Source organism: Nomascus leucogenys, chromosome 3 (assembly GCF_006542625.1).
Source record: "Nomascus leucogenys isolate Asia chromosome 3, Asia_NLE_v1, whole genome shotgun sequence".
Classification (NCBI taxonomy): domain Eukaryota; kingdom Metazoa; phylum Chordata; class Mammalia; order Primates; family Hylobatidae; genus Nomascus; species Nomascus leucogenys.
Genome location: NC_044383.1, coordinates 30,044,303 through 30,062,615, shown reverse-complemented (window position 1 = coordinate 30,062,615; position 18,313 = coordinate 30,044,303). Strand labels below are relative to the sequence as shown.

The window sequence follows — 18,313 nt, the reverse complement described above, 5'->3', positions numbered from 1 at the left end:
AAATGGGTTTGCACGCAGTGTTTTCAGTTGCATTTGGAGTTCCCGACAGGCTCCTCTCTGCACACCCGATAAGGCTAAGGCCCCAGCGGATTCCGTCCCAGCCATAAATCACCATCATCCCTGGGTATTTTCAAACACTGATTATGGCCCCTAAATTCAATTGGCAGATTAAGATATCCCTTCATTTTATTCTTCCTGAATTTTTTTTTTTTTTTTTTTTTTTTTGGTAAAGAGAGAGAGGGAGACACAGAGATTCATCCAGAGATCTCCTGAGGTGGGTGTGATCTCTCCACCTTCGTTCAGTGCCTGTCCTCTGAGATACTCTCCTCTACCCCAGGTAGCCTCAGGATCAGCTTCCTTCCCTGCCTCCTCTTTCCTCTCCGCCCCACTTTCCGCCCCTCCCTCTCTCCCTCACCTGCCCCTTTACTGCACCTGTATCTTTCTGGGCTTTTCTCTCTCCCTCGACCTAGATCCTCTCACCCTTCTTGCTTTCCCTGGTCTTGGTGTCCTTCTCCCCGCTGCTGTCCCTCCTCTGAAGAAAGTTGCTGTCCATCTTGGTGGCTCTGAGGCTGGGCCAGTCTTTCCTGGGGTGATTGTCCCCCAAACCAATGTCTGATCTTCAGGGATTTTCTGCCAGGCCTGCCCCTGTCCCCTTTGTCTGAAGCCTGTGGTCAAAGCCCTCCCAACCTTACCTGCTCTGTGTTTGTTCCTTAGACCAGAGGCTTCCCAGGGTAGCTGGCACATAGTAGGTAAGCAGGTCAGGCCATGGGTGGATGGGTTGTGCCCCCGGACAGAGTGGAGGCAGGGGCTGGTGTCTCTCCCCAGTGGATGGTCCTCCCGGCCCTGGCCAGAATCCAAGCCCACAATGGTGCCCATGCCATGGCCCCAGCAGGCCCTCCTCCCTGTTATGGTGCTCACGCCACAGCCCCAGCAGGCCCTCCTCCCTGTTATGCTGGAGTTCCGCAGATCACCTCTTTCTTTGGGGCGCCCTGGCCCACGCCCAGGCTGGTATCGTCAAGAATAACAGCTTCCTTCCTCCAGGGAGAAGGACCCGCCAGCAACTAAATAAACACAGGTTTTATGGGGTGATTAATACATGGAAAAAGAAGCTCCTATCCCAGTGTCTCAAGGTCTCCTTGCTCCTCTTAGAAATGTCAATTCAGGAAGAGCAGTTGTGAGTCCCAGCAGGAGGCTGGTGGGCCAAGAGCCCACTTACAGGGCGCTCCAGAGCATCCCTCGGTGCCTACCACTGCCTAGGACTAAGCGGGGGCAGGTGGGAGACAGAAGAATCGAAAACCCAGCCCCTCTCCTGGAATAATGTTTTCCCTGGGGGACACATCATATAACTGATGCAAGGTGGTCCAAGTTCAATTCTGCAATCAAATGTGACCTGAAGAGTAAAACTGTGTGTATGTGTGGGAGGGGAGTGCAGCTGGAGAGCAATCCAGGAGGACTTCCTGTAGGAGACAAGTTTTAAGTCAGGAACTAAGTGAGGTGAAAAGAATGGATTGGTTGAGGAACAATTTAGGTCAGACGGAGGGTTGTCCACAGGCGCAGAGGTGGGGAATTGGTGGTCAGTAGGGGAGCAGATCCAGGAGGGGAAGGAATGAGGTGGAAAGGTAGTGGGTGACTTGTGGAGGTGAGGGGTGTGCACAGGTGTGGGTACGTGTTTGCATCACAGGGGAGAGAGCCATGAGAGCTGAAAGCTTCCAGCAGCTTTTGTACTGTCAAGTTGTTCAGTAAGAGGGACTGGCTGATTGACAGTGGAGGAGTACGAGACCCAGAGATGGGGAGGGGCCTGCCCAAACTCTCCCAGCTGCTCATCAGCCAGGCCAGGCCTGGAACCCAGATCTCTCAGGCTGATCTGGGAGTAAGGTCAGAGGGAGGAGACTATCAACACATATAAGTGGTGGGGCTGGGTCCGGGAGGGTTCTAGGAGGGGGTGAGGTGCGGTCTCCCGAGGGCTTATGCATTCTATTCCATCCCTTGCCATGCACAGGTTCCCAGGTCTTGGTAAAAGACCCACGCCTGCCTACTGAGGAGACACCTGTATGGAGACTCTCAGGGTGGGCTTCCAAGGGTCACGTGCTGCTGGGTGGGTTCTTCAGGCCCCCTAGAGATAGGGGCCTGGGTCAGGTCCCCTAAACAGGGTGTGCCTCAGCTTGGAGGCGCTGAGCATGAGTGATCCCCAGCTGAGGACCACACTGCCATCTGGGCCTTCTGCTTCCCAGGCTAAACCAATATTTACCCTCAGCTGTGGCTGCCAGGGGCCAAGAGGCAAATATTAGTTTAAGGAGCCTGAGCCAGCTCTTGGGCTGGGGAAACAGCTGAGGCTACCGATCATGATTTCTTCCTCTTTGATGATTTTCATTTCTTTTTAAGAAAAAATCTTGCTTTTCCTTCTGCTTCAGAGGCTCTTCTGGCGCTTCCTTTCTGCTTACCCCAAATTCTGCCAGCTATATCAGTGCCCCACACCAAACCCTCCCCTCCATTAGGAAGCTTTCCCAGACCTCCCTCATTCAAAATGACCCTTCCTCCTCCTGACCATCGGAAGCACTTGGAGACCTAAGTGGTATAAGCAGCTTTGAGTCATGTATTGTCCTGCTCTTTAAAGATCCAGCATATATCCTCTTTGTATATAAAGGAAGGTATTATTGTGCCCATTTTGCAGATAAGGAACAGAGGCTGAGAGAGGTCTGATAACCTGCCCAAGGTCACACAGCTGGCAGTTGGTGGAGCTGGGATTTGAACCCTGGAGCTTGGGCTACATTACCTTCCAGCTTCTCTAGATGTGAGTCCATCTGATCTCCCTATTAGGTCTGGATATCCGACAAGAGTGGGGACAGTGGCCCTCCTGTGCCTTCCAGAGTCGAGCTTATGAGAGCTCAAGGCATCAAGGATCAGCCGCACATGTTGGGCACAGATAGGCCACCAGGGTCCCAGCAGTGCTGGTACAAGGAAGAGGGGCAGTGTGGTGCCCAGGATGCCAGATTCAGTGGCGAAGGTGGGTCTGCCTGCCTTATAGTTCCCTGGAGGCTCCCGAGGGCTTTGTCTGGTTCAGTTGTTCCTGTGCACTCTAGTTTTCTACCACAATGAATATATATAAAGTTGAACCACATGTAATCACCAGTATTGGACTGTTTTTAACTTAAAAAAAGGCAATCTCATGTTTGCCCCTAGCATCTCTTGGGCCCAAGAGATTGTACTGGAGGCCTTGGAAAGAGTGGTGGGGCTCAGGGTGGGGTGTACATGGAGGGAGGAGCTGGGGCCTTGCAGTATTGGGGACAATGCCTTCATTTAAGATGCAGGAGACCGACAGAATCAAGGCTTGACTTGGCCACTCACTAGCTCTGGGCAGTTCTCAGCTTCTCTGTGCTTCAGCCTCCTCATCTATTATTTGGGCATAATTATACACACCCCACTTACCTTACAGATGTGGAAAGGCATTTACACAAATGAGAAGGGCTTTTGTCTTTAGGTTAAAAAGGAATACCTAATTTAAAAACACTGCCCTCCCCCGCCAAAAAAGCCAACGCCTCAAACCAGCTCTTCAACTAGAAGAGGGAGCCTTGAACCCAGGTCTCTGTATCGGGCTGAAAGGAAAACCATGCAATCGAAATTGCTCCTTGGAACAAGATCTATGCTTCTGCAGCTGGGTTCCTCGGAACACTGGGGTTCCACAGAGGTGTCTTGGAGGCTGCAGAGAAGGCCAGAGAGAGGGTGAGGGGACAGGTGCTGTGTCCACCTCCTAGACTTCAGCCAGAACTTTGGGTTCTGTTGGACAAAAGGATTCCACTGCTTTTTAAAAAAGTTTGAGACCCACTAGACCAGATGATTCTATAAATCGATGAGATCCCGTGGCTTGAAGATTCTCTGAATCTTAAAGTCTGTGACTGTGAGTGATTCTAGGATGTTCTGCCCTTCCCTCTGTGAGCCCCAGAAAGCATGTTTGTTTCTCCTAAATTTCCCATGGTTGGGTTTAAAGGGAGAGGGTGGAGGTGGGTGCTGGGAGGGGTGGAGAACCCCCTTGCCTGTCCAAGCCAGGCATCCGCCCTTCCCGGCTCCCTCCCATGCCCCGTGCCAGATGCGGACCAGCAGGAGGATGTTTGTGGAGACAGTAAAGGGCTGGCAGTGCCTCCCAAACGGGCCAGCAGATACCTGCTAGCAAGCCAGGCGGCTGCAGGCTGACCCGTGATTACAGATTAGCCAGTGCTCCGGATGTGAGAACGTCAACAAATGGGACTCTCAGGCTGATGGCAAGCTCTGCCTCAAAGGAGGCCCCGGCCTGCCCTGAGGTCCCCCACGCCCAGGTCCTGCCTTGGTTACCCTGCACTGCTGGCAGCATGTGGCAGGGCCGGGTGGCTTTCTGGGCAACAGCTGGCCCTGGGGCCCTCCTCAGTCTGTCTCCTCCCCCTCCCACTCCTGCTCGTCACCAGGTGTTTGCTAACAGTTTTCTCACCTGTCAACCCAAACCCTCCTGTGCTTCAGCTCAGGTCAACTCCTGTGTCTTCCAGAATACCTTCCCTAGCCCACTCTGAAATAGGAAGGGGACTTCAGCCTTAGTTGGGGATCTTGATCCTAAAGGGGATATTTATTGTAAAGGAGAGAAGACTCAGAGGGAGTCCCAAGGAGGGTATTTGGGACACATATGGATTCCTACCAGGAGAGTTTTTCTAAGTCATAGTTATTCCAAGGGGGGGGCGGGAAAGGTAGCCTTGGGAGATGGTAAACTTCCTGACGCTAGGGCCATTCTAGCCTCTAGCCGAGAGATTGGCAGGGATAAATGGATTTCCTAGTACCTTAGTTCCTCTAAGGTCCTGTCTAATCCTAGATGCTAAGACTCTGGTAACTAAATTGTATTCAAGTATTTTCGTGACTTCGGGGCGGGCATGGTGGCTCACGCCTGTAATCTCAGCACTTTGGGAGGCTGAGGCCAGCAGATCACTTCAGCTGAGGAGTTCGAAACCAGCCTGGGAAACCTAGTGAAACCCTGTCTCTACAAAAAATACAAAAATTAGCCAGGCGTGGTGGTGGGCACCTGTAGTCCCAGCTACTTGGGAGGCTGAGGCACAGGAATCTCTTGAACCTGGGAGGCAGAGGTTGCAGTGAGCCTAGATCGTGCCACTGCACTCCAGCCTGGGGAACAGAGCAAGACCCTGTATTAAAAAATAATAATAATAAAAAAAACCATGTCCTGCCTTTAACCCTTGCCCCTTCCACTGACTCTTTGCTCCCAGGGCCCAGTTCCTGGCTCCTCCCTCTCCCAGACTCCCTGCCCAGGGCTGGGCACACAGTAGGTCAGTGAGTAGGGCCCCCAGCACCACCTAGAGGAGAGGAAACACATGGCTGGGACCTCCCTGCCCTGGCAGGGCCTGCTTATTTCTGCTCTGGCCCAGGGTGTCGGTAGAGCCACTGCCGGGCACCAGAACAGGCAAGAGCTGAAGACCGACAGGTTCTTTCCTGAATGATGGGACACGCATGGGGAGTCAGCTTAGTGGCTTCTCCTCGTGGCCTTGTGCCATCTCTGTTCCCATCATAAACATCTCCAAAGCAGGTGGGCACATGTCCCGGCACTGATTATGTAACTTGTTGCTTCCGAATGTGGGGCCACCCCACTGCTTGGGGTGACAGGTTGCCCATCTGGTTTTTCTAAGCCTTACCCATCAAGTGGTGCAGTCTTGGGCCGAGGTTGGTCCCATGGTGTTCTCCCGTGGCTTGGGGCCCCAAACACTGCCCTGACCTCTAACTTGGTATCGGCTCACTCAACAGTGACCTTTGCCGTACCTTCTGCGGAGGGTGTTCTAACCAGCTCCTGCGTCTCGAGTTTCATCTATTTCAGGGCCTCGACAAAGCTGGGCTCACTGATGGGATGGTTATTTTGGAGCTGCTGGCTGCCTGCAGCTGCTCCTGACCCTGAGGGGTGGAGAGGGAGAGAAGACAGACTTGGGCTGGGCACTGGCCCTAGGGATTCGTTCCGTTTTTAGCTGTTTCCCAGCAGCTTTTGTCCCTCCCCTCCCAACTCTAGCAAGATTTCAAGCAAGGCTAAAGGGATCCTCCTCCTACCCCCTTCTCTTTGTACATCCTCCACTGTTTCTCCTTCCTTTCTTCTTTATCCTCTCACCTCTACATTTTAGCTGCTGCTTCTTGGTCTTTGGTGATTTCATTCCATGAATATTTCCTGGGTACCCATCGTGACTGATGTGAACTCCTGCATTAAGGTTCAAAAAGCCCATGGTCTGAAGACAGGTGTACCTGACTTTTAGTTGAGACTGTGCTCAAGCCAAGCAAATACTAATATCTGAAGTTATCGGGTAGCTTCTGGGTGCCGGGGGTGGTCCCACTTTACCTCTGATCTTTCCAACAACAACTCAGGGCAGGTATTATTACCCCTATTCTCTAGGTGAGCAATTTGAGGCTGGGAGGAAGGTTGCTTATGTAAATCAGTAGATGCTGATTTCACTGCTGAAGAGGCCCCAAGAAGTTCAGCTATTTGTCCAGTCATATAGCCTTGTCATACAGGAAATGGCAGAGCCAGGATTTGAACCTAGACTGATGACTTCAAATTCATTGCACTTAACTGTGCTCCTGTCCTGCCTACTAGTATATGAATGTTGGTTACTGAAAAAAACCTAATGTACTTTTAGGTTGCATTATTAGAAGTATAGCATATATACCAAGGGAGGTGATGGCCACACTGTGCCTTGAGCTGGTTGGTGCACATCTAGAGTACTGAGTCTGGTTCTGTTCATTATCTAAGAGATGGGAAGGTGTGTGGGGAGTCTGAGTATTCCCTGAGAATTGTCTTCAGTATTGGGCTGATAGGCAGCTCAGGAGGCAGTGGGTTAAATACAGGGAGGTAGATTTTGGTTTAAAAGAAGGAAATACTCTTTAAAGACAGATTAACTCCACAATGGAACAGGTTGCCTGGAAGTTAGTGAGCAACTGGTAGTGTGCATGTTTAAGTAGAAGGGGACTCCTGAAGGGGCAGAGAGACCAGGATAGCTTGCATCTGTTCTGAGGGTCTGCCCAGCCCCAGGAGCTCTGGACTGATTGTCCTGAGGGGGGTGGTGTGGGCCCTGTGACAGCTGTGTTCCTGGAGGCTCTGGCTGGACATCTCTGAGCGACCTGATTCCTTTTCTCCCTGCTGTTACTGCCCCTTCCCCTCTCTGTCTCCCACCCTCTGCAGTTCCCAAGGGCCAGTGCCTGGAATCCCGGAGGGGTGAGGGAGCAGGGACTGTTCCCCAGGGTCCAGGTCAGCCCACTGGCTTTCCCCAGCTCTGCACCATTTGTCTCTCCCACCTCCTCCCTGCACAGGCCCTCCTGGCCTCTGCCTCTGCCTCTCCGCAGCTCCCCCAGCCTCTATGCACCATCACTGTCACAGAGTCAATTCCCTGGAATAATCACATTTTCCGGCTGGCTCCCTCCTCCTCACCAACACGATTCCAGGAAACCCCAATCAGCCAGGCCCCAGGAGCCTTCTCCAGAGCTTCAGGAGGCTTGGGGGGAAGGGCCCACACCCAGAGTTTTCTGGGGGCCAGACAACACAGCTCCTGGAAGGGGCAGGGAAAGGGTGAAAGAAAAGAGGGAGGTTTAGTGACCATGTCTACATTCAGTTGGAGCTGAATTTTGGCCTCTGCTGTCCCTACCAGACCAATCCCCCAAGATTTGCTGTCATACCTGAGAACCCCAGCCATCCTTAACCCAGTTCCTGAAGAGACAGCACAGATTCTCCCTTGGAGAGGTTCAGAGAGAAGGCCCGAAGGAAGGGATCGGTCCATGGTGCGGCTTACAGTGGCACCAGGCAAATTTGGAGAGATTGACTCACGCAGAAAGGCTTCAATAAACAAGGAGAGTCTGGAAGTGAAGAATTCGGCATTGGGAGTTGGACAGACCTTTTTTTCAATCCTGGATCTGCCACATGGCGGCTGTCATAATGCCGCTGAGCTTTATCTGTAAAACGGGAACACTTCCACGGGCTGCTGTAAGGATGAATTGCAGGGGTAATTCATGGAACATGGTGATCACTTTTATTGAAAGTTATAGGACTCCATAAAGCAGAACATAACACAGCCATTAGAGGAATATGGTGTTGGAAACAGTTATTGGCATGGAGAGGTGTTCAGGTGCTGGGGATAAGACGGAAGGAGCCCAGGAGTTAAATTTTTGAAAATTTCACGTTCTTAGCCTGGAGTCCTTGCCCATGAATGGCTTCATGTAGTTCATGAATGCTGAGAAATTATCTACAGAATTTAGTGAGAATGTTCATTTTTCTGGGGAAATGGGTCAATGTCATCACATTTTCAAAGTGATGTAGTACATATAAAAGGTAAAAAACAAGTGATGTTTATATAGCATGACACAATTTTTGCACTAAAAAAAGTAACCAGCTGGGTGTGGTGACTCACACTTCTAATCATAGCACTTCGGGAGACTGAGGCAGGAGGATCGCTTGAGTCTAGGAGTTGGAGACCAGCCGGGCAACATGGCGAAATCCCGTCTCTACCCCAAAAATACAAAAATAAGCTGGGCGCGGTGGTGCATCCCAGCTACTTGGGAGGCTGAGGTGAGGATGGCTTGAGCCTGGGAGGTGGAGGTTGCTGTAAGCTGAGTTATCTCCACTGCACTCCAGCCTGGGCCAGAGAGCAAGATCCTGTCTCAAAAAAAAAAAAAAAAAAAAAAAGCCAAACAAACCCCCCCCCCCCCAAAATACAGCCTTTAAAAAGGCTGAAAGATCATACATCCAAATATTAAAAATGCTTTTCTCTGGGTGGGGGGCTTACAGGCGATTATTTTTTCTTTTTGCTGAACTGAATTTTCTACAAAATACCGTTTTATATTTTGTATAACTTATATGATTTAAAAAAGAACGATGAGTTTGATTCCCTGTTAAGCCACTTTCAAAAGGGTATCTTGGATAGATCTACTTCTCTCAGCCTGTGTCCTGACATGGCAATGGTAGCCTCAAAAGGTGATTGTTAAGGTTAGATGAGACAATGTAGCAAAGAGGGTGTCTGTGTGTGTTTGCTGGGGGGTGGTTGCTCCCTGGCTTTCCAGGATGTTAGGCCTTCATCAGTGCACTGGACAGACGGTTACTGTTTGTCAACAGAATGCTCGGCGCTGTTCTAGGTGCTAGGGATAAGACGGAAGGAGCCCAGGAGTTAAATTTTTGAAAATTTTAAATTATAAGGAATACACGTTTACTGTAGAAAATGAGGAAGTACACATACACATATAGCAAGCACCTGTGAGCATTTGGAAGCATCCACATGGTTTAAGTTTCGGTGCTTCACCCCACCTATTCCTCTGTTTAAACAGATGTCCTGCAAGAGCCATTTCTTGACTGTGCTGGCTAATTTATGTCACAAGCATCGTGTGCGCCATTAGCCATCCAGGATTGTAACGGTGCGCGCGTAGGGACGGGGCAGCGGGGCGCGTCGGGGCCGCCTCCCGGCAGCCCTGCGTGACACCGCCCCCGTGTCTCCCGCGCAGATAGCGAGCTGGTGCTCCCAGACTGTCTGCGTCCGCGCTCCTTCACCGCTCTGCGGCGGCCGTCGCTGCGGCGCGAGGCGGACGACGCGCGCCTCTCCGTGAGCCTATGCGACCTCAACGTGCCGGGCGCGGACGGCGACGAGGCCGCGCCGGCCGCCGGCTGCCCCATCCCGCAGAACTCACTCAACTCGCAGCACAGCCGCGCGCTGCCGGCGCAGCTCGACGGCGACCTGCGTTTCCACGCCCTGCGCGCCGGCGCGCACGTCCGCATCCTCGACGAGCAGACGGTGGCGCGCGTGGAGCACGGGCGCGACGAGCGCGCGCTCGTCTTCACCAGCCGGCCCGTGCGCGTGGCCGAGACCATCTTCGTCAAGGTCACGCGCTCGGGTGGAGCGCGGCCCGGCGCGCTGTCGTTCGGCGTCACCACGTGCGACCCAGGCACACTGCGGCCGGCCGACCTGCCCTTCAGCCCTGAGGCCCTGGTGGACCGCAAGGAATTCTGGGCCGTGTGCCGCGTGCCCGGGCCCCTGCACAGCGGCGACATCCTGGGCCTGGTGGTCAACGCCGACGGCGAGCTGCACCTCAGCCACAATGGCGCGGCCGCCGGCATGCAGCTGTGCGTGGACGCCTCGCAGCCGCTCTGGATGCTCTTCGGCCTGCACGGGACCATCACGCAGATCCGCATCCTCGGTGAGTGCCCGCAACTGCGCCTGGGCGTGTGCCTTTCCTGGAGGCGGGGACGATCCGGGTCGGAGACAAAGGGCGAGCTCCCCTTCCTCCAGGCTCCAGTGGTGTTGCTAAGGAATCATAGACACCTAAGGTGAGTTCTGGGCGGGACTCGGTCATCTTGTCAGTAGCCCTTATATGTCACCTGGGAGACTCACCTGGGGGGGTGAGGCGAGGGAAAGCGCGGATTATTGAGTTTGATGCCCAGAATCTGATCAACCCATAGTCTCACAGATACATAAACAGTCCAGAAGCACACAACCCAGTGACCACTCAAAAATGAGAGGAAAAGGCCCGGTGCGGTGGCTCACGCCTGTAATCCCAGCATTTTGGGAGGCCGAGGCGGGCGAATCATGAGGTCAGGAGATCGAGACCATCCTGGCTAACACGGTGAAACCCCATCTCTACTAAAAATACAAAAAATTAGCTGGGCATGGTGGCGGGCGCCTGTAGTCCCAGCTACTCGGGAGGCTGAGGCAGGAGAATGGCGTGAGCCCAGGAGGCGGAGCTTGCAGTGAGCCGAGATCGTGCCACTGCACTGCAGCCTGGGTGACATAGCGAGACTCCGTCTCAAAAACCCAACAAACAAACAAAAAAAACAAAAAGGAAAAAAGGTTTCCGCCAGCAGTTAACTTTTTGAGTCTCGGTTACCGTTTCTCCAAAATGGCAATAAAGGTCCTCACCTTTAAGGAAGTTTGTGAGTCCAGATGAGAAAAAGAGGTTGGAATGTCAGTAGTCAGGTGGTGCAGGGTGGTGTCTGGTTCGGGGACTCTGGGGAATCCCTGAGCAGGCAGCCTTGGGGGAAGTGGGGCTGCAGAGTTCTGGGCCTGCCTTTTGTGGGGGGGCACAGAGTTTGAAAGGCCTGGGGGATGTGCATTGAGTTAAGAAAAGAAGGGAGGAAGACTCTTTATTGGAAGACTTCTCAGAGCCTTTAATATGCAGTTTGATTAAGGAGACGGTGATGGTGGTTTTGGTGTACAGTTTTTCCATACTAATTTGACCGGAAATCTTTTCACAAAGTGTCTCCTGGTACCTTTGTACCCCAGAGTGAGCAGGTATTCATGCTTTCCAAGTGCTGGTCTTTGAACCAGCTCTGTGAGACTGAGCTGGTTTCATTAGACTTACCTGGAGGACCTATTAAAGTGCAGATTCTTGGACCCCACCTCCAGAGATTTTAATTCTGTAGACCTTGGACAGGTTCTGGACATCTGAATTGTTTTTCTTTAATAAGTATGCTTACCCAAGTTTGGAGACCCCTGGGCCTCACAGCCCCTAGCCTAGACCTCAGCCCAGGAGGCTTGATAGATAAGATAATGTGTGTAGATGAGTGAGCATGAGGTAGTTACTGTATGAGATTGGCATACTGTGTATAGGCACATGTGAGTAACTGAATACACATATGTTAATATATGTAATGCTGTTGGCTTGTGAGAGCATGCGAAATCATATAAAAAACACTGGGGACTTCCAACTCTGGAAAGAGACCAAATGAAGATGGAGTGAAACATAAATAAAAAGGAAATGAAAAGCCTGGGTGCGGTGGCTCACATCTGTAATCCCAGCAATTTGAGAGGTCGAGGCAGATGGATCGCTTGAGGCCAGCAGTTCAAGACCAGCCTGGCCAATGTGGCAAATCCCCATTTCTACTAAAATACAAAAAAAATTAGCTGGGTGTGGTGGTGCACGCCTGTAAGCCCAGCTACTTGGGAGGCTGAGGCAGAGAATCGCTTGAACCTGGGAGGCGGAGGCTGCAGTGAGCTGAGATAGTGCCACTGCATTCCAGCTTGGGCAACAGTGAGATTCTGTCTCAAGAAAAGAAAGAGAGAGAGAGAAAGAAAGAGAAAGAGAGAAAGCAAGCAAGCAGGCAGATGAATCAGGCTTGGGTGAGAATTCAAGATGGAATAAAAAGAAATTAGGCTGGGATGCAAAAAAATAAAAAATAAAAAATAGTCAAGCTGATTTCACTGACCAGGATATACTACTCCTCAGGGCAAGGAAATTACATAAGAGTAAGGTACTTTCTTCCCTCAGCACCATCTAATAATAGCTAAGCAGCTTTCCAGTAAGGCTTCTGTTGCCCAAAGAGGTTTACTAGACTGGAGCAAAGGGGAGGCTTAAAAAAAATCCAGATTTCTCTCTCTCAGGAGGGAGATAGGCCAAGGTGGGTGTTGAAGAAGAACCACCCAGAATTCAATATATATTCAACAAAGTGCTCCTGATCTGTTTGGAAAACTGGGCATCTCAACCAGCAAATTGGTGTTTGAAGATCCTGACTGACTTCAAAAGAATAACTAACCAGTGGCAATCTATGAAGGGTCATTATTAACCTTATAGAGGAATGCTTGGCTTTGTGGCTAGCCTAACTATACTAAGAATAGAAGGTTATTTCCTTCACTCATGTGTATCACAAAACATACAGCCAGTTCCATACTTACTGGTGAAACATTAGAAATATTCTCATGAAAGTCAGGAATATAATAGAGATGGCTTACAGACGTTGTTCTGGAAATGCTGGCCAATGCAACAAGTCAAGAAAAGTAAATAGGAGTTGTGAATTCCTGAAAGAAGGAGATGATAATTAACTTGGAAAAATATTAACACAGTAAGAGAAACCCTGTGGGCATCTATTGAATATTCTTAGAAATAATAACACCACTAAATGAATTAGAATTAATAACTACAGATAAAAAAGAGCTCATTGGGCACTTAGGTGTGTGCAGGGCATTATGTTAGGATTTGTAGGAGAGTCACAGGTGAATAAGATTTCCTGTTCTAAGAAAGCTCATGGGCTGGGCGCGGTGGCTCACACCTGTAATCTCAGCACTTTGGGAGGCTGAGGCGGGTGGATCACGAGGTCAGGAGATTGAGACCACCGTGGCTAACACGGTGAAGCCCTGTCTCTACTAAAAATACAAAAAAAATTAGCTGGGCCTGGTGGCGGGCGCCTGTAGTCCCAGCTACTCAGGAGGCTGAGGTAGGAGAATGGTGTGAACCCGGGAGGTGGAGCTTGCAGTGAGCTGAGATCACGCCACTGCACTCCAGCCTGGGTGACAGAGCAAGACTCTGTCTCAAAAAAAAAAAAAAAAAAAAAAAAAAGCTCATGGTTTTACTGGAGAAACAAAACTGGAGTCCTGGGCACAGAACAAATATTACCCCAGCCTTTGTGGTTGTGTAGTTGTATGTCTGTAGTGCATGTGTGTGTGTACTTGCGGGAGTAATGTGGTCTGGGGGTAGTCAGGGCGGCCCAGAGGAAGGAGTTTGAGGACAGCCCCCAGAGGCTCCCTGGACAGCCAGCTCTTTGAAGTCAGGGGCTATCTCTAGCTTTCTGTCTGCACGGGGCCTGGTGCCTGGTAGGTCCTCAGTAAGGATTTGTTGAAGGCAGGAGAGAAGGAAGGAGGGAAAGAGGGAGGCGAGGATTGTTAAAAAGGAGAGGAAGGCCGGGCGCGGTGGCTTACCCCAGCAATCCCAGCACTTTGGGAGCCGAGGCTGGCAGATCACGAGGTGAGGAGATTGAGACCATCTTGGCCAACATGGTGAAACCCCGTCTCTATTAAAAATACAAAAAAATTAGCTGGGTGTGGTGGCATGTGCCTGTGATCCCAACTACTCAGGAGGCCGAGGCAGGAGAATCCCTTGAACCTGGGAGGCGGAGATTGTAGTGAGCCGAGGTCATGCCACTGCACTTCAGCCTGGCGACGGCGAGACTCCGTCTGAAAAAAAAAAAAAAAAGGAAGTGAGTGATGGAAGGAGGGGAGGAGAGAATCTATGATCAGAACAAGGTGGGAAAAGGTGAAGGCATTGCAGAGGTGCCATGCAGAAAAGGTGGGTGATATCTGGGACAGTGGTGAAGAACTCAGGGCTCCTAACAGGAGGGTGAGGTTGCGGGGCAGAGGAGATGGTAACATACATGCTCCAGCCCAGGAAGCTTTGCAGAAAGCATACATGGGGAGGGGCGGAGGTAGGTGCCAGGCAGGGGCCTAGTTTGGAGCTGCTGTTTTAACAAGAAGCAAGCAGGATATGGCCCTCCAGTTCATAGGTGAGAACAGAGGCCAGGCTGGGTGCTGACTGGGGTCAAAGTCTTTAGCTGATTAGATATACTCCACGGTGGTAATATCAAATGATCCCCGCACCAGCCTGCAAAATCCCGCTCTCGGCCCTGTGGCTGGGCTGTGTGGTCAGGCCTGGGAACCCACTGTGAGGGACAGAGCTTTCTCCAGTTTGGCCTGGGCAGGCAGCTAGCGTGTCCTTCCCTCCCTCCCCTTTCACAGGCTCCACCATCCTGGCTGAGCGGGGTATCCCATCACTCCCCTGCTCCCCTGCCTCCACGCCAACCTCGCCCAGTGCCCTGGGCAGCCGCCTCTCTGACCCCTTGCTCAGCACGTGCAGCTCTGGCCCTCTGGGTAGCTCTGCTGGCGGTAAGTAGGCTGGCTCCTCTGTTCCTTGGTGACCATGTGGGACTGCGGCAAGGATGCAGCCTTTGTGTCCGGGCTGGGAGTGGAGAGGAGCTGGAGCTGGGCTCAGTGAACCCTTGTTGGGGGGTGATTTCTAGGGTCATCCCCTCCTGTCCCCTAGCTGGGCAGTGCCAAAGGGTAGCTCAGGAGGGGCCTACCTTAAAAGATTCTGGACCCTTTCCTTCCTCCATCTTGCCTTCTTTTCTCTCACTGCCTCCTAGCCACTCTGTCCCCTCATCTGGGGTTGGAGTGGGTCAGAAGTGGGGCTGCTCAGAGCTCAGCCTCTTCCCTTGTGCTCTGGAAGTTGGGTTGTCAGGGTGAACAGGCAGATCCTGATAAATGGAGGGGGACACAAGAGGCCGGGGAGCTCTCTTCCCATGAATCCAGTGCCGGGTTGGGCCATGTCTCCTCCTGACTGGTGCCCCCTTGTCCTCAGGGACAGCCCCCAACTCGCCAGTGAGCCTGCCCGAGTCGCCAGTGACCCCAGGTCTGGGCCAGTGGAGCGATGAGTGCACCATTTGCTATGAACACGCGGTGGACACGGTCATCTACACATGTGGCCACATGTGCCTCTGCTATGCCTGTGGCCTGCGCCTCAAGAAGGCTCTGCACGCCTGCTGCCCCATCTGCCGCCGCCCCATCAAGGACATCATCAAGACCTACCGCAGCTCCTAGCCCGTTGCGGTGGCCCATCCCACACACCCATCTCCTCGGGCTTCAGCCCAGCCCCAGCTGAGGAACAAGCCAGTGGGGCCCCTTCTCTTCCTCATTTTGGAAACTTTTCTTCCTCCATTAAACATGGGAAACTGAGGCCCTTGAAGGTTTGGGGAGAGGGGAGTATCAGGCAGGGAGGGGGCAGAGGCAAATCGCTGGGCAGAGGGAGGGGAGGAGAGGAGGCCGCACTCTCCCTGTCTCTCCCGTCTCTGCACCCAGCTCTGCTCTGCATGCTGAGGGCTAAATTGGGATCTCAGCCTGCCCTAATCTTTCCCCATCTGAGGCAGGTTTCTAGGAGGTGTCTGTAGTCCATGTGGCACCTTTGTGAGAATTAGAAAACATGTACCTTCCTCTGGGCAGCTGCAGCCCTGAGCCAGGGCATGTGGCCTGGCTAGTGCAGTGTGGACTGGATTTTAGGCTCATTTACCTCCTCAGCCAACTGCCCTTGAGCAGTGTACAGCCTGCTCAACAACCGCCCTGGGCAGGCCGCTCCTGAGCTGCTGTCTCCCTCTCTGACCTATGCCTACCTTCTCTTTCCTCGTTCCCTGCCCACTGGGCATGGCAGCTGGGGGTGAGAGGCTGGTGGGTGCCTCCCGTCCTGGGCAGGCTGCAGCCTCATGCCATGTCTCTCTCCCACCACCTGATAGGCACATGGACAGGCTGCAGAGGGCTCCAGGTACTGGGCCCCTGGCTGAGAAGGGGAGGACCCTGTCCCCTGGCTGTAGCCTTCCTCCCCCAATCATCTCGCTGGATGCCATTGCCTAGGGGTAGCTCTTTGGTATGGGCTGGGGAAAAGGGTTGGTCTTCTGCCAGGGTCCCTAAGAACAGGTTTGCAGCTACCTTTTCTGACCTTTTCCCCACATCTTGTGCTGTCCAGGGCCTAGGCTGATAGAGCCTGTGGCACACCCGGAATGGGCCAGGGCCCTGGATGGGGAGGTGTGGGTTCCCTGGGCCAAGACCAGCCTTTTCCCTCAGTTTAATTAATTTATTTATTTGGTTTGTGGTTTTGGGTTTTTGTTTGTTTGTTTGTAGGCCTCTGGGCCCCTAGAAATGCTGCCTTTGTGTTTGGGGTACCTGGGAAAGGATGCGGCTGAGGCAGTCATAACGCAGTATCTTCCCCTGACTCCAGCCACAAAGCTTATACCCAGCTCTGCCAATCATGAATTGGAACTCCATAAGGAGGGGCCAAATTGGACCTTTTGGCAAACAGTGTCCATTTTACAGAGAGGCAAACCAAGCCTCCTTAGTGCCCTGGGGCTGGTGGTCACCCAGAGCCATAGAGCACCCTTCCTCCTGGGCCAGAGCTGGGTTATCATGGTTGGCTTAGGTACATCAGGTGACCCAGGAGGTCCCCCCTCCATAAGGACGTCAAACTTCCAGGAGGGCCAGTGTTCCTAGTGTGGGCCAGGAACAGGACAGGGAGACCTTGTGATGGCGGGGCAGGGAGCCTGTTTGTAGGGAAGATGAGGAGGCAGGGGCTGCCTCTCACACCTCCAGGTTCTCATTCTAAGTTCTGGGGAGGGAGCGCCCCACCTGCTGAGGTTGGTCCTCTCAGCCCTGCCTGCCCTGGCCTGGGCTCTCCCAGCCTCCCAGCCCTCTGCCCCCTCAGATGGCTTTTTGTTTTTGTTTTTGTTTTTGTTTTTGCATCCATCAGAGACTGCTCCTCTGTGTAGCAGGCAGGGCATGGGTTTTAGTCCTGGCCACTGACCAGCTGTGTGGCCCTGGCCGAGTCGTAGCCCTCTGGAGCCCAGCTTCCACTTCTGTAAAATGGTTGGGGAGGAGGGGCAGGCTTTCTGTGTGACTCTCGGGAGTTCTTCCGTGAGGGCTGCCATGGGGTGGTCTGCCAGGACCTCAGGCTGGGTCTTTGTGCTGGCCTTGCAGTGGGCGTGTGGGGAAGTCACTGTCCCACTGTGGGTCTCCACTACCCAGTCACTGACCCTGGGAGACCCCTTCTGTGGGAGGGAGCAGGGGCTGACTAGCGGGCCCCCCAGCCCAGAGGCTGAGGGTTGGGGAGAGGAAGCCATCATCTCATTACCTCTGTCAGTGCAGGGGTGGCTGCTGCTTCCCTTGTGCACTCGGGTTGCTGTGATTGTGAATAAAGGTGATTTCGTACCAGCCTGAGGGCGGTGCTGTACGCAGAGCACTGGGGAAGGAGGGCCAGCGTGTGCGTGCACATGTAGGGGCAGGCTGGGGTGTGGAGGGCTGGTGTCCTGGATACTAGGGAAGTCATCAGGAGGTGTGGCCCTTCCCTGAGGGGTAATTGCAGGCCTCTGAAGCTTCAAGGTGGACTGGGGCAATCAGGGAAGACTCCCTGGAGTCGGGGGCTGGAGCGTGACTTGGGGCTAGAATGCCAGGTGGGCCTTGCAAATTGGGAGAGGCCGCTGCATCTGTGAGGAGCAGGGTGTGGTGGGGAAGGTGCGGTGGGATGGGGCTTCTCCTTAAGGCTGAGCAGGGCTCAAATCTGCCGCTTGTGGGCGGGGGTTGGGGGGGTGGGTGGGGGGTGCGCAGTGCTACCTAGGGGCTAATGGGAGGATGACAAGTGGTCGACTCAGGTCATCGGGCTGTGCTCTGAGCTCCCCAGGAACAAGGCTTCCACCCCTCTCCCAAGGCTCAGACCCCCACATCTGGAGGGAGCTCAGCTGTGTTCCCACTGGTGGGTGCAGAGGCCTATACCAAATGGGTGGTGCCACTGAGGAGAAAAGGGAGGCCTCTGGATAGAGTCCTTTAGGGAAGTGTTCTGAGTGGTGGGGAAGGCTGAGGGGAGAGGGGTGGTGGGGAGGAGGCAGCCAGACTGGCCCCAAGGTCTAGGCACAGTGTTGGAATTGAGCTCGTTTGCCAGCACCAGGCCTCAGAGGCACGTGGGATACCTGCCTGCCCACCTTATTCCCGGGAGGATGCTCAGGCTACCCAGCCTCTGCATGGCCTTGCACAGC

General features: G+C 53.1%; 1 protein-coding gene across 2 annotated transcripts in view; it reads left to right on the top strand.

Annotated features, from left to right (window-relative positions):
• Positions 1-17,497, top strand: part of NEURL1 (neuralized E3 ubiquitin protein ligase 1) — a 96,760-nt gene extending 79,263 nt beyond the window's left edge. For both annotated transcript variants that reach the window (XM_003255427.3, XM_030807458.1), the window contains exons 4-6: positions 9,490-10,179; positions 14,484-14,630; positions 15,103-17,497. In XM_003255427.3, coding sequence (XP_003255475.1) covers positions 9,490-10,179; positions 14,484-14,630; positions 15,103-15,341 — 1,076 coding nt within the window. In that variant the 3' untranslated portion in view covers positions 15,342-17,497. The remainder of the gene's footprint in view (positions 1-9,489; positions 10,180-14,483; positions 14,631-15,102) is intronic.
• The last annotated feature ends 816 nt before the right edge of the window (positions 17,498-18,313 follow it).